This window comes from Poecilia reticulata, linkage group LG15 (genome assembly GCF_000633615.1).
Source record: "Poecilia reticulata strain Guanapo linkage group LG15, Guppy_female_1.0+MT, whole genome shotgun sequence".
In the NCBI taxonomy this organism is placed as follows: Eukaryota; Metazoa; Chordata; class Actinopteri; order Cyprinodontiformes; family Poeciliidae; genus Poecilia; species Poecilia reticulata.
The window spans coordinates 6,684,465-6,698,246 of record NC_024345.1 but is presented as its reverse complement, the minus strand read 5'-3'; the positions used below and the strand labels follow the sequence as shown (position 1 = coordinate 6,698,246).

The window sequence follows — 13,782 nt, the reverse complement described above, 5'->3', positions numbered from 1 at the left end:
GTCCGGGCGAGGGAAAACGCAGTCCAAAGTTCGTATTCATCATAGGGGTCTTCGGATCAGGCAGATTTATTCCTATAGGATAGGTTTATAATGGATAGATTTCAGTGGTGGGAAGTAACAAAGTACAAGTACTTCCTTACTGTACTTAAGTACAATTTTTGTGTATCTGTACTAATGTACAGATACTTTAGTACAGATACACGGAAATTGTATCTGTACTAAAATTGTATCTTTAGTACAGATACAGTTTACTGCTGTATTTGTACTAAAGTACAGATACACTTAAGTAAAGATGCTGTACTTAAGCATCTTTACTTAAGTATAGATGCTGTACTTTACAGCATCTGTACTTTTAATAAGTACAGATACTGTACTTATTAAAAGTATCAATTTTTAAAAAATTGATACATTTTTTAAAAAGTATCCATTATTAAAAAATGGATTCTTTTAATAATCCATTATTAAAAGTATCCATTTAATAATGGATACTTTCTACTTTTACTCCACTACATTTTACAGTAAGTATCTGTACTTTCTACTTCACTACATTTCTACAAAAGTGTCACGTTACTCGTTACATCCAAGTCGCATTGTGTGTCTGTTGTCACCTATCGCCTCCCCCTTTACTCGCACGTGGAGCTCCAAGACATGTGCAGTGGTTTCCTCTGAGTGGGAGAAGTCTGTCTAATCGTCAGTTATATAATAGCGCTGCATAAATCAACATATAAATTCAGCAGCGCTTCGCTTTCACAGACGGTGGGGACTTCGTCCAACTTTTAGGGTCACTTGGAAGGAAAGCTTAAAAAACTGTAAGCTCCGTGGACGTGATGCTAGCAAAGCTAGCTGGACTGACTGAGACATATGCTGCATCTGCGATGGAAAAAAAGTTGTCACTCATGCACCGAGTTATTGTGTGGAGGTGTTGACTGAGGTGTCACATATATGGGACAACGCTATGACCAAAGTGCAATATAGTAATCTGACATTCAGGAACGATCCGATTCTTCTGGACAGATCTTTACTAAGGTTGATAGGACTGAAGCCTCACTGAGAGCYGTTCTTTGTTCTTGTAATGCTCTGCGTACACTGCAGTAGCTGTCATTTTATTTCATTTATTTATTTATTTAATTGGTGAATAAATAAAACAAGATCGTAAGAACGCAGAGCATCCTCATTGCTCTTTGTTTTCGTCACCTGTCATGGTGGCAGACGTTGCAGCAGGAGGGAGGATGAAARCAGTCACGGTGCTCCTTCTGCTTGGTTACTTCTTGCTTATTGCGCCTTGGACAGTGTTCATAGTTGAACGTTGTTTACCGTTAATTGCTATGTTAAATGGTGCAGACAGTTGTGGTTTCTGACATTGACGATATGGGCAACCGCCCAGGGCGTTATTTTTTTTAGGGATGGCAGGAGACCTCTGCGGATTGTGGCACAGAGATKAAAGCAAAACAGAATGAAGAAGAGTTTGAATTGATACTGGTTACATTTATTTCAGCTCTAAGTATTTAATTTCTAGGTGTTTTTATGGGATTGTGGATCTTTCCCCGGGCCGCAGCAAAATTTCCAAGTCTTGACCGGTCTGCGGCAATAAAAAGGTTGGGGATCACTGGTCTAGGCTACACCCCTGCTACGTGGCTCCTTGGTTCCATGCCCTCCCCTGCCAGTTGGATTTCTTTCAAAATAAAAGCCACTAGTGGCAAAAAAAAAAACAAGAAGTTCATGCTATGTTAGGACAGGAGGCAAGATGTTTCCATCCCTGAAATTATGATGGATAGAATCAAATATCTAAGTCTAAACTATGTTACAGAGAGTAAACACAATAAAAATATGCTTTATCTGTGGCATTGTTCATTAAAATGGCACATTACTGATGTATTAAAATTAAATACAATCGGTTCACTTAATGATAATAGCGATTAGGTATTATTCAGCAGGTACTTTTACTTTTAATACTTGTGTTTTTAAAAGCCAGTACTTTTTTACTTTTACTTAAGTAAAACGTTAATGTGGTACTTTTACTTTTACTTGAGTACATTTTTGTCTATGTATTTGTACTTTTACTTAAGTAAATGTTTTGAGTACTTTCCCCACCACTGATAGATTTATAGTTTATGCATTTAAACCCGACAGCGCACGGACCAATCACACAGCTGGCGCCTCTGCGCTTTGCCTCTCGCGCTGCCGCTTCTTTACCTCAGCGGGATCGCACGCGCCTCCTTTTACTCAAACTGGACACAGGCTGACCTGTATGGATATTTACATAAACCTGCTGTGAGGAATTATGATTCTTTGGAGAACTCTAGGTAAGAGTTTAAAACCCGCCGCGTTAGCTCTGGTTGCGCAGCTCAAAGTGAACTGCAGGAATAACTTGTAGCGTATCCAGAGGTGCGCGTTGTGGAGTGGTGAGAATGATTTATCTTTGTGAACGAACAATTACATGTGCCGTTTACGTCTCAACACACTGCTCAGCGTGTGGCTCTGTGTCTGTCTTCTCTGTAAAGTTTATGTCTGTGGCCGGAGCATTTGTGGATAACGAGCAGCGCTAACCTCATCATGCAGGTTCAGCCCGGTGAGGAGGTTTCACGCTCTCCTCGGAGTCACGCTGATTTTATATTATTTATTATTATTATTAGTATCATTTTTCCAGTTACACGATGCATCAAACCATATGAAATGTGTTATCTACTTGGAGTTAATACGCGCGGCCGCACGGAGATCTGAGAAACTCGTCCCTTAAACTCGACCAACCAGAATAGTTTCTGTGAAGATTAAAAACTCAACAGACACGAAATTAAATAACTACTAAAGCCACATTAGAAGCATTGAATTAAATCTCCCGTTTATTTTGCATCTGTGTTAGATTTAGTGAAATATGGGAGAAGGGAATAGTTTAATTGGCCAGCCTAAAAAGCAATAAATTATAATCGCAGTTTACTAATTTGTATTTGTAAATTCAAAGATTAAACTCACAGCATCAGATTGTTGCTATGGTAACAAAACAATCTAATTATGAATATTGTTCTTTGAAGTTTTACAAAGTAAACTTGCCAGCTCCTTAAAATCTTGTATTTAAATGTTAAACAATTTAAAATCATTTAATTTATGTATGCCTAAACAATTGAATAAAATTTAACAGCATTGATAATCTAAATAAACAAATGTTACATTTATGTATCTGTGGTCTGTTTTAAAATATTAGCGTTTATGGGGCCCCTAAAACCCTTGGGGGCCTGATGGAGCTGCTGACTTAATTTTGATTAAACAGAAGTGCAAATTTGTTGTTTTTAGACTAGTTGTGGGTTTAAATAGCATTTCACGCTAGATCTTTTCCGGTAACATATAATTACACAATAATACTTTTATATTTCCTGTCCACTTAACATCTTTTAATACAAAAACACGTTGGACTGCCGTTGGACTGCCGGTGGACCGCCTCGATGCCCCGACCACCGGGCTAAGCAAGTTTTCTGGGGGAAACCCTGCAGTTGCTTAGAAAAAACGGGAGCTAATGTGTCTGTGTGAGGTGCTCTGTAGCTCTCTGACCTAGTTCCTTTGGTTATTTTGTCCCGCCACTCGGATGATAATGGGGAGCATAAAGACACCCCGCTATTCACCCCCAAGAGGGCCAGAAGAAACTGTCACCTACTCTCCCACACCGCCCCATTATGCCATGCGAGTCTGGAAATGGCAATGGAATTGCTAGAATAAGGAGATATATAAATGTTATATGGGATAGCCTTCCAAGTAATTTGTGATATTGCACACACTCATGTTGTCATGATGATTGTGCAACTCAAATTGCTCAGTTAGACACCATTAGAGGCAAACTGATAATGCTGTCATTAGCTAAGTGTTGTTTTCCTTGTAAAACACAATAAAAGCAACGGCCTGTTGCAACGTTGCTGCTCTGCTTCGAGTGGAAGAAGGCAAGCCTGGATCTGATTAGCTGTGTTAAACAGATGCACTGTAAGGGGTGAAGCATGGTTTTAGTTCAAAATATTCAAGTAAGTCTCTAGTCTTTGCTTCGTCCAGCAGAAAGGCTCTAATGGAGATATCCATTGACCAGGAGTGGTAAACTTGTGTCCTCAAGCCTTTCTGTCAGATGTAAATCATTCCACATTTGTGAATGGAAAGCAGAGTAGTTTCGAGCATGAGCATCTATGAGGCAGTGTGGCACAAAAAGAGGGTTTCTGTTCTGTCGACACACAAGCAAGAGCACTAAAGAGAAATTTCCAACTGAAGCAGAAAAAAGACATCCGAGTGGAAAATGAACTCTAAACTGATGCTGAAAAAAGGATTTCTCCTGCCTGAGTTTAAAAGCTGCATCAGCACCTCATTCTGATGACCGGCGGGTGCTTTTTGGTACTTTTAACAGAATACTAACTAAGTTAGTAACTGCAGTCGTGCGGATGTAAGCTGGTGGGAGGGTCTGACAGCCTAACCTCTCTCCCGACAGAGAAGAAGACAACAGTAAATTTTTAGCCTTTACTGAGGTAGATCAGATCGGGGGATAGGATCATATAAGATAACATAATTAAATGAGTTTAATAATAATAATGCTATTTACAACATTTATTCATGGATATTTGTTGATTTTGATACATAGACTTATGCAAAAATCCCACATCTCCGGTCACCTCTCTGACATCTCGGTAGAGGGACTTTAAGCTGTATCAAAGACATTACCACACTTTCTATAGTTTTGAAATTTCAATGTTTTGAAATCTCAATATACTTTGACTCTGTAAACCGCCTAATGCCATGTACTAATGAATTGTTGGAATTGCATTTAAATTTTTAAATTTTAAAAAAAAGTTTGTGTTGTTCTAGGCGTTGTGTATTTGCTGAAGACTGAGTGAACCATGGCACAGTTCCCCACTGCTTTCACAGGTCAGTATGTGTGCAAATATGACCAGGGGCATTGTAAGGGGGTATAAATGAGGACTGAATTTTCAAAAATATGCTGAGCAAGTAATGGGCTTTGCCATAACTACTTGTAGTGTAATATTTTCTGTTTTTGAAATATTTCCTGAACTTCTGCCAGGTTTAGTCACTTTAGCTCGGAGAGTCATATTGGGACGAAAACAGACAGAGAAGTATTTCTAAACCTCTGTGTTTGATTTGTTTGACCATGAACAGAGTCACTGTTCATCTTTGAAACACATCTGTGTCGGCTTAGGGTAGCAAAACCAGTGATGCTAAATCATATTAGCATTTGAAGAAATAGTTCAAATGTTCTGGATGTAGAATGTGAACACAAGTTTTCCTTTTTCCTTGTGAACACAAGTTTTCCTGATTTCCTTTTTGGTTTTCTAAAATTGACTCAACACAAATCTTGAAACGTGGGTCAAAAATGAAAAATTATACAGGAAGTTGGGGTTCAAGGAAGCACTTAAAGTGGCTGAATTCTGGTGTGAGACTAATGTAGCATCTAATTTAATTGGCCGATGTATGGAACATTAAGACTAATAGTTGACTGGTCATTGAGAGGAAAACCTTCAACACCAGGTCGTTGTAACACTGCCTCTAGGTCTGGTCTTTATTGTACAGATCTGATTTTACTGAACAAGAACTGAAACTTCTGACTCACACATTTCTCACATTCCAGCCTTTTCTCTGGCATTGCCCTGCCCTCTCAGACTCTAATCGTGTGTGCGTTGTATGGGTGTGTTAGGACAAGACGTGTTTCTGGTCACTCCGGATGAAAGAGCCAAGTATGATCAGCAGTTTCACGGCCTCGCGCCGTCTGCTGGGGGTTACATAACAGGTAACGAACTGTCTGTCACATCCGGACGTCTTGAACGTGTATTTGTGAGCTGAAATAAGGCCATAAAGAAGTCGTAAATCTCCTTTACTGATATTTCCCAGCTGATTTACAGGAATCATTTTGTTTTTTTCTTCTTTTGCTTGCTTTTGTCTCACATTTTCTTTCTGTTCACTCGTTAGGTGATCAGGCTAAAAACTTTTTCCTTCAGTCAGGGCTACCTCCGCCCATCCTGGCCCAAATATGGTGAGTCACAAAACCCAAAGGAAGCTCTTAGCTAACACTCTGACAGATAATCGCAAAATCAAATCACCCATTTCTTGTTTCAAAGGCTGTTTAGAATAGCAGCTCTTACAGTTAGCTCTGTCACAGTTGTAATATTTAACAAACAAGCAATAGTTACACTAATAACTAACATTATGACCTAGAATCATTAAAGAATCATGTTATAATGTTATTCCCTCATCAAAAACATATCTGGAGTGTTGCCTTGAATTTTTCATGTATATTTGAAAAATCCTTCAGACTAGCCAGCAGCAATTAGCAAACACCTGGTGGAAGTGGGTATCTGCTGAGCTCATTATTGGAGCTACTTTTCAGTGAAACTCTGACTAAAAACTTAAAGGGTTAATAGAGGAGCCATGCTGTGATGACTTCCTGAAGATGGAGTTTCAGAAAGAAGCTTCTTAAAGAGACAGAGGCCCAATTTCAAGATATTAAATTATGAAGTCAAATTTCTTTTAAGTCATATTTGATCGTTTTTTTTATAACAAGTGAATGTAACATAGTTACTTGATTGTGCTATCAAATGGCACAATGTGTATGGAAAAAAACATAATGCTGCCCTTTTAAAAGCTTCTGTAAAAGGTTAAAATATCCGAGTTTAGTCATTCAATCTTCAGTAAATTTTGGTTTATTTTTCTGCCGGATTTATTTACTCTGGATGTGGAGTGAATCTTTTACATTGTTAAGCTTACTAACAGATTTTAGCTAGCAGCTTAGCAGATTTCCTTTTTTATTTTCTAGTTTGTCTTCTCCACCCCGAGTTGTAAGAGATTTGAAGTGTTATGTTTGTGTCGGAGTAATTGTGTTTCCTCTGAATGTGCAGGGCTTTGGCTGATATAAACAGCGATGGCCGAATGGATATCCACGAGTTCTCTATCGCCATGAAACTCATCAAACTGAAGCTCCAGGGTCACTCTCTGCCACCAACGCTTCCTCCCAGCATGAAGCAGCCGCCGCTCTCCTTAACCCCACAGGCCAGCTTTGGTGAGACACACGGGAAGATTATACTTTTTATAGTTTAACTAAATCCCAAACCAACATTATTTGTTTGCAGATAAGTTGTATAAATTCAGTCTTTATTGTGCAAATTATGAGATTTTAAAGTAAACTTGTCTGGCCTAAAACCATCCCTGTGCTGCCCTCTTTGGTTTGAAAAGTGGCTATTCCCATTGAATTGTCCTGTTTGTTACAAATGGCACAGCTTGGTCAACGTTTACGTCATACAGCCAATGTGTTACAGGATAAAATCATCCCACTCAAAGACACATGTGTCCAGCAGATGATGTTCACAATGTTTTTGCCTTTCGTTGTTCGTATGTTTAGAGGGACAAAAATGTAAATTCAGGGTTAGTAATAGTCTTTTTCTCCTTCTGACCTTTGCTATGGTAACAAATATTTTAACATTTATGTGTAAATATTTTTTTTGTCATTAAAGTTTTCACATGAGCTGCTGTGTTTTCTCCCAGGCATGCCCCCTATGGCACCCATTCCGACTCCCATTCCAGCCCCCCTTCCAGTTGTGCCCCCGCTCCCTCTTCCTCCTCTTCCCGTTGGGGTGTCTCCTCCTCTCGTCTCTTCGGCTCCTCCGCCCCTTCCTCCACCCATTGCCAACGGAGCTCCTCCCACAGCTATGATGCCGCCCATCTCAGGCTTCCCCCACTCAGGTAAAACAGAAGAAAGCTGTTTTTTTATTGTTTCATGCCTTTTATATTTTTAAAAAAGGCATTAAACCTTTTATAATGCTTAATGACTTATAAAACTGATTGTTAGGCATAATCGGTTTTATAAAGCAAACCAGCAAAAACCGATTAGCCGGTAATTGGCAAGAAACATGCATGAAACATGAACATTAGTTCACTGCAACTTATTTGAATTAATCAAAAATTGTGCTGAAAAACCTTGAAAATGCACTGCTTCAGCATTTTCTGTCTCTTCCCAAAGAGAAGTCACAATTGTTCTCGGATTTCTCTCTCAGCTCCCTCTGTGAACAAGACCTCTTCGTTCAATCGTTCCAGCACCAAGCTGCAAAAGGGCTCGTCGTTTGATGCTGCAGGGTAGGCTCTGAGTCCATTACTTTCTTCTATTCAGGTTAATCTCAAAACATAAGAATATCATTGAAAAGGTAATTTAGTTCATTAATAAACAAGTCATTTCTGCAAAAAAGAAATCTGACCAGCGAAGGGCATATTTTGTACATAGTGATTTCAGCAGGACAAAATTTCTGCCTAAAAATTTCTGCCAGTTAAATTTTTATCATTACATAATGGGAAATAATGAACTTTATTACAATATGCTAATTTTTTTAGAAGAACCTGTGTGTGTGTGTGTGTGTGTGTGTGTGTGTGTGTGTGTTTGTGTGTGTGTGTGTGTGTGTGTGTATATATATACACACACACAGCCTGTGGCTCTGTATATATAGATGTGCTGATCGATCATAATTGGCCGACTTCCGTGAAAAAGTGTATGATCGGTGATTGCCGATCGTGCTCTCTTGTTGCCGATCACACAAACCGATCACCTGCTTCTCATTTCCCAGCCTGCCTGTGCAGCTGGTCTCGTCTTTCCTTCACACTGCGCAAACGCGCAGCAACAAATCTTAAGCAATGTGGAACTATAACGCACTGAGTGAATGGGGAAGTTTGCGTGTTGCGGCGGAAAATTGAAGCACGTCAAAATGCATCAACACAACGAATCTAATATGGCATAAAAACAATGCCATACTTAACAGTGTTTGTCACACTACCACCTGGTACCTCTGCTTAAAGCTGCAGCATCTAACTTAAAAAAATACATTTTACATACGTATTAAAACTTTCGCTGTCCTAACATGAGACAGATAATCTCTAAAAAAATAATCAATCTCCTCCCTGCTCTGCATAATTACTCCGCTCAGTGAGAAACAGCCACTCAGAACTAGCAGTAATCAGCTAGCCGCCATGCTATCAGGAAGTTTTCATTCAGTAACTCTGGATTGTTTATTGTAATGGATCCTGCATTTGCCTTTGAATGTKAAGTTTTATACTTGAATATTTTGGCAACGTTGAGAGGTTTTATTTTGGCTCTTTGTATTATTTAGCCTCTTCAGAGCTTCATATGTTATCAGTCTGTTAAAGATAGTATTACCGACAGCAGTACAATTTGCACAATGCCTGTTTTGTCTAGTTTTCTTCTTGGAAAAAGTTATTAAAAACAAATTTTTGTCTAAATTAAGGTGAATTCATGGTTCCTTTTTCCACATAATGTAACCGGTAGTGTTTATGATAAAAAAATAATAATAATTATGTGATCGGTATCAGTGATCGGCCCTCATGAGTGATCGGTATCGGTATCGGTATCGGTATCGGCAGGAAAAAAACCTGATTGACACATCTCTAATATATATATATATATATATATATATATATATATATATCACAGAAGTGTCCCGATCGATCGGCCACTGATCATAATAAGCTGATTCCTGTGAAAAACTGTATGATCGGTGATTGCCATTCACTGTCTCAACACGTGTTGCAGAGCCTTGATTTAAATAAGCACTTAAAATATATCCCTGTGTGTAAGGATACTATTTATATTGAATTATTGTAATAAAATAACTTTTCAATGATATTTTAATGTATTGAGATGCACCTGTAGCTATAAAAAGAGACAACACAGCATAGTAATCATTGCATCTTTCATGCTTCGATCTTCTCCCAGTACTCAGCCTCCTTCTGATTGGGCAGTTCCTCAGTCTTCCAGACTAAAGTACAGGCAGCTTTTTAACTCCCATGATAAGATGATGAGCGGGTACCTCACCGGTGAGTCCACACACACCACCAGTTTTTTATTGAGATTTTAACGCCTTTCTCTAAACTACTCACATGGATTTCTAATTCAGGTCCCCAGGCTCGCACTATTCTAATGCAATCCAGCCTTCCTCAGAGCCAGTTAGCCACGATCTGGTCAGTGCATTGATTTCAACCATTTATTAGCTAAAAGAAGAAGAGCAAACATGTGAAATTCAGTTGGATTATGATCTCCTTCAGGAGTCTGTCAGACATTGATCAGGATGGGAAGCTAACAGCAGAGGAGTTCATCTTGGCTATGCACCTCATAGACATGGCCATGTCAGGGTTACCACTGCCTCCAGTGTTACCAGCAGATTACCTCCCGCCAACCTTCAGGTATCTATCCCACCGTTGTCGGTTTGGTGAACGGGAGACGATCAGCCAATCAGGTGAACATATGTGTGTGTGCGTGTGTCAAAGGCGTGTACGGAGTGACAGCGTCCAGTCAGACCAGAAGAGTGTCCCGGAGGAGACGGAGGAAGAGAACGAGATCAACCAGGAGAAGAAACTACCAGGTGGAGTTTGTTCCATCTCCATACCATACCAGCTAGATTTCTGGTATGATAGCAGAAATCTAGCTTCTGCTACCATACCAGCTGACATTTGCCATAATAATTCCCTTAAATATTCTTTGAACCTTGCTCATATTAGCTAAACAAACCAAATGCTCCACTTTATACACAAGCTAGATATTGATGATTAAAATCTATCTGCATTAAAAAGTGCAAATATAGTTGTGTTTCCATTGACCATATTTTTCTGCAATCATTTTGATATTTTGAAAATAAATTTGCTTAATAAAATTTAGAAGAAAAAAAAAAGTTTTATTAAAAAATTTTGCTACTTTTTTTGGTCTAAATTGGTCTGGGGAAATTGCAATGGAAACACTTTTTTCACATCACATGATGTGTGAAACAAAACAACTGAACAAACATTTGTTTTGTCACATGACAAAACAACCGGATGTTGCCACTGGCATAAACCACAAAGAAGACTACAACAGGAAGTGGAAGGAAGATGATGGCGCTGCATGCTTTTTAATGACTTATTGGGTGAAAAAACACATTTTTATCCATCGTTTTCTGCAGAAATCATGGAAGGCATATGTATTTGTCTCCCTTTACTTGAATACCCCAAAAGAAAGTACATCACAAACAACTGCCTTCAGAAGCCATCCAATTATTAAATAGGTTCCACCTGCACGTAGTTTAATCTCGGTTTAAGAAAAACGATCAATCATTGAAAGCCTAAAGAAGTCCTGCTTGTCCTGAATGTGGCATTTAGCCCAGCACTTAACACTGCACATCATCCTAAAAATGCTGTTGCCACGGTGACACATGGTGGTGGCGATATCATCCTGTGGGAAGGCTTTTGAAGCATTCAGTGGATGTTGAGTTTTGAGAGCACTATATCTGTAGAAGTTTAATCCTGTTCCTTCTGGAAGTTTCTTCTTACACAAAATTAAAATATTGCATGGTTTGTGTTGTTATGGAAACGTAAATGAATTTTTCTGCATTTCTGTTTAACTCTTAGCCAATTTCCTATTAATATTAAATCTAAACAGATGCTTTTTCTATTCACATTCTTCACTGTTTTTAGCCATTAACATTGGTTATGTTTATATATTCTACTCCTCCACAGTGACATTTGAGGACAAGAAGAGGGAGAACTTTGAAAGAGGAAACCTGGAGCTAGAGAAAAGACGCCAGGCTCTCCAGGAGCAGCAGAGGAAAGAGCAGGAGCGTCTGGCGGCGCTGGAGAGGGAGGAACAGGAGAGGAAGGTACGCTTATTTCCATATCAACTATAACATGGGAGTAACAAAAAAAAAAAAAAAACTATTATCTGCCTGGTTACGTTTGCATCTCGGTGCTTCAGGAGCGCGAGCGTCTGGAACAGGAGAGGAGGCGACAACAGGAGCTGGAGAAGCAGCTGGAGAGGCAGCGAGAGCTGGAGAGGCAAAGAGAAGAAGAACGGCGCAAGGAGATAGAAAGGAGAGAGGTAGAGAGAGGAGGAGGAGCATTCTAGAGGTTTTGTTTAAAGGATTGCAATTCCTAGTCCTGGAAATCTTAAATAGATTCAAAATGTGCAAAAATCTATTTCAAAATATGTTTAAGTTGTACGTCTGCCACTTCTATTTGCGAGTGTACCTCTCATTGCATTACGCGTCTACACAACTTCAGTAAATATGTTCTTATGTAAGAAAAAGCCAGGCAGCTAAGCAAACAATACTGATAATTTAAGTTGCAGAAATTTGTGCACAAACCTATTTTTGTTGAAATATAAACTGATGGAATTTGATGCGGTATGAGACCCTGTAGAATTGTCTTAAATTAATGTTTACACTTCCAGAATCTCTAGCCCGTTTAAATAGAAAATTAGTGTCTGAATCGAAATCACTAGACATTGAAATATTGGCACCTCTAGATTTCTACATCTGAAGTGAAGACGCTGCACCTGTAATTATAGAGCTCTCTACCACCTGTATGGAATACGAATGCACTGCTCTGGTATCTGTTTTCGCTTCCTGAACCGATACTGGTATCTGAGGTTTAGTATTGGTCAATACTGATCCGATACAGAAAAACTGTTCTGAAAACATTTCTTTTTAAAAAAAATGTATTTTATTACACATTTATTTGGTAACTACACCAATACAGCACTCCAAGAGTTTCACAAGCTTGGTCAAGCATGTCAAAACAACACAACTTTAATTTGCTCCGTCACAGCAATTAGGAATATAACACCCAATGTAAAATAATAAAGAAACTGAAGCTGACAAACGACAGGTTTACTAGGTTGGTCGAAGATGTAAAAAATAAACTGCAACAAACCTTTCAAATGGTTCAGAAAGTGCAATTAGGAATTCTAAATATAATGTAAAATAAACAACAGGATGTTGCTCAGAGTACAAGCCATAGAATTAGACTGAATAGATCTGCAGTATTGTATCGAACAAATTCATAACCAATCAACAATATTTTTCAAACTCGAGACCGATACAGATATTAATATCAAATCGGTGCATATCTAGTTTTGAATCTATGTGTTTACTATAAATAAGCTAAAACATCAACCTGCCTTGTTGCTTCTAATCAAGTTTGCCTGGAAACATTCTGTTACGGACCATGAATAGCTCTGTGTTGTGATTCTTTAGCACCTGTCTGTGTCCCAGGCAGCTAAGCGGGAACTGGAACGTCAGCGTCAGTTGGAGTGGGAGCGCCAGCGTCGCCAGGAGCTCCTAACGCAAAGAAACCGAGAACAAGAAAGTATAGTGCTGCTCAAAGCCCGGAAGAAGACGCTGGAGTTTGAACTGGAGGCTCTGGTAACTCAAAATAACCTGTCACAAAACACACACTTTGGAAGCATCACAGGTCCTTCACTGTACTTAAAGATGCAGTGTAATGTAAAATTGACTTTTATGAGCTTTACATCATGTTATGATGTTATTCCCTTAGCTAAAACATACCTGGAGTGTTGCCTTGATTCTTTCATGCATGTTTGAGAAATCCTTTAATATCCATGGCAACCATTCAGCTGGTCAAAACGCCTGGGTGGACATAGCTCCGTCTTTGAGACAAATATCTTCCTCAGAGCTGCAGTTTCCAAGTTTCTGAGTTTCATCTCACAGAGCACCTCTATGCCTCTCCCATTCAGCTCCTTCAGACTAGCCAGCAGCAATTAGCAGATACCTGGTGGAACTGCACTTCTGCTGAGCTCATTATATGAGCTACTTCTCTGCAATGCCGTTTTTACCGGTGTTGCACAGAATGTTAACAGAGGAGCCATTTTGTGATGATTTCCTGAAGGTGGAGTTTCAGAAAGAGCAGGAGTTTCTGAAAGAGACAAGAGTCTCAATTCCAAGGTGGTAATTTACGAAGTCAAATGTCTTTTAAGTCATATTT

General features: G+C 39.1%; 1 protein-coding gene across 7 annotated transcripts in view; it reads left to right on the top strand.

The window, feature by feature from the left end:
- Window positions 1-13,782, top strand: part of itsn1 (intersectin 1 (SH3 domain protein)) — a 74,948-nt gene that overhangs the window by 13,304 nt on the left and 47,862 nt on the right. For 4 of the 7 annotated variants that reach the window (XM_008429027.2, XM_008429023.2, XM_008429021.2 and 1 more), the window contains exons 2-14: window positions 4,831-4,890; window positions 5,675-5,767; window positions 5,947-6,010; window positions 6,873-7,033; window positions 7,516-7,713; window positions 8,025-8,103; window positions 9,749-9,849; window positions 9,930-9,993; window positions 10,078-10,215; window positions 10,300-10,394; window positions 11,521-11,660; window positions 11,756-11,878; window positions 13,035-13,202. In XM_008429027.2, coding sequence (XP_008427249.1) covers window positions 4,863-4,890; window positions 5,675-5,767; window positions 5,947-6,010; window positions 6,873-7,033; window positions 7,516-7,713; window positions 8,025-8,103; window positions 9,749-9,849; window positions 9,930-9,993; window positions 10,078-10,215; window positions 10,300-10,394; window positions 11,521-11,660; window positions 11,756-11,878; window positions 13,035-13,202 — 1,452 coding nt within the window. In that variant the 5' untranslated portion in view covers window positions 4,831-4,862. The remainder of the gene's footprint in view (window positions 1-4,830; window positions 4,891-5,674; window positions 5,768-5,946; window positions 6,011-6,872; window positions 7,034-7,515; window positions 7,714-8,024; window positions 8,104-9,748; window positions 9,850-9,929; window positions 9,994-10,077; window positions 10,216-10,299; window positions 10,395-11,520; window positions 11,661-11,755; window positions 11,879-13,034; window positions 13,203-13,782) is intronic. The other 3 variants (XM_008429029.2, XM_008429028.2, XM_008429026.2) reach the window with 1 other exon arrangement.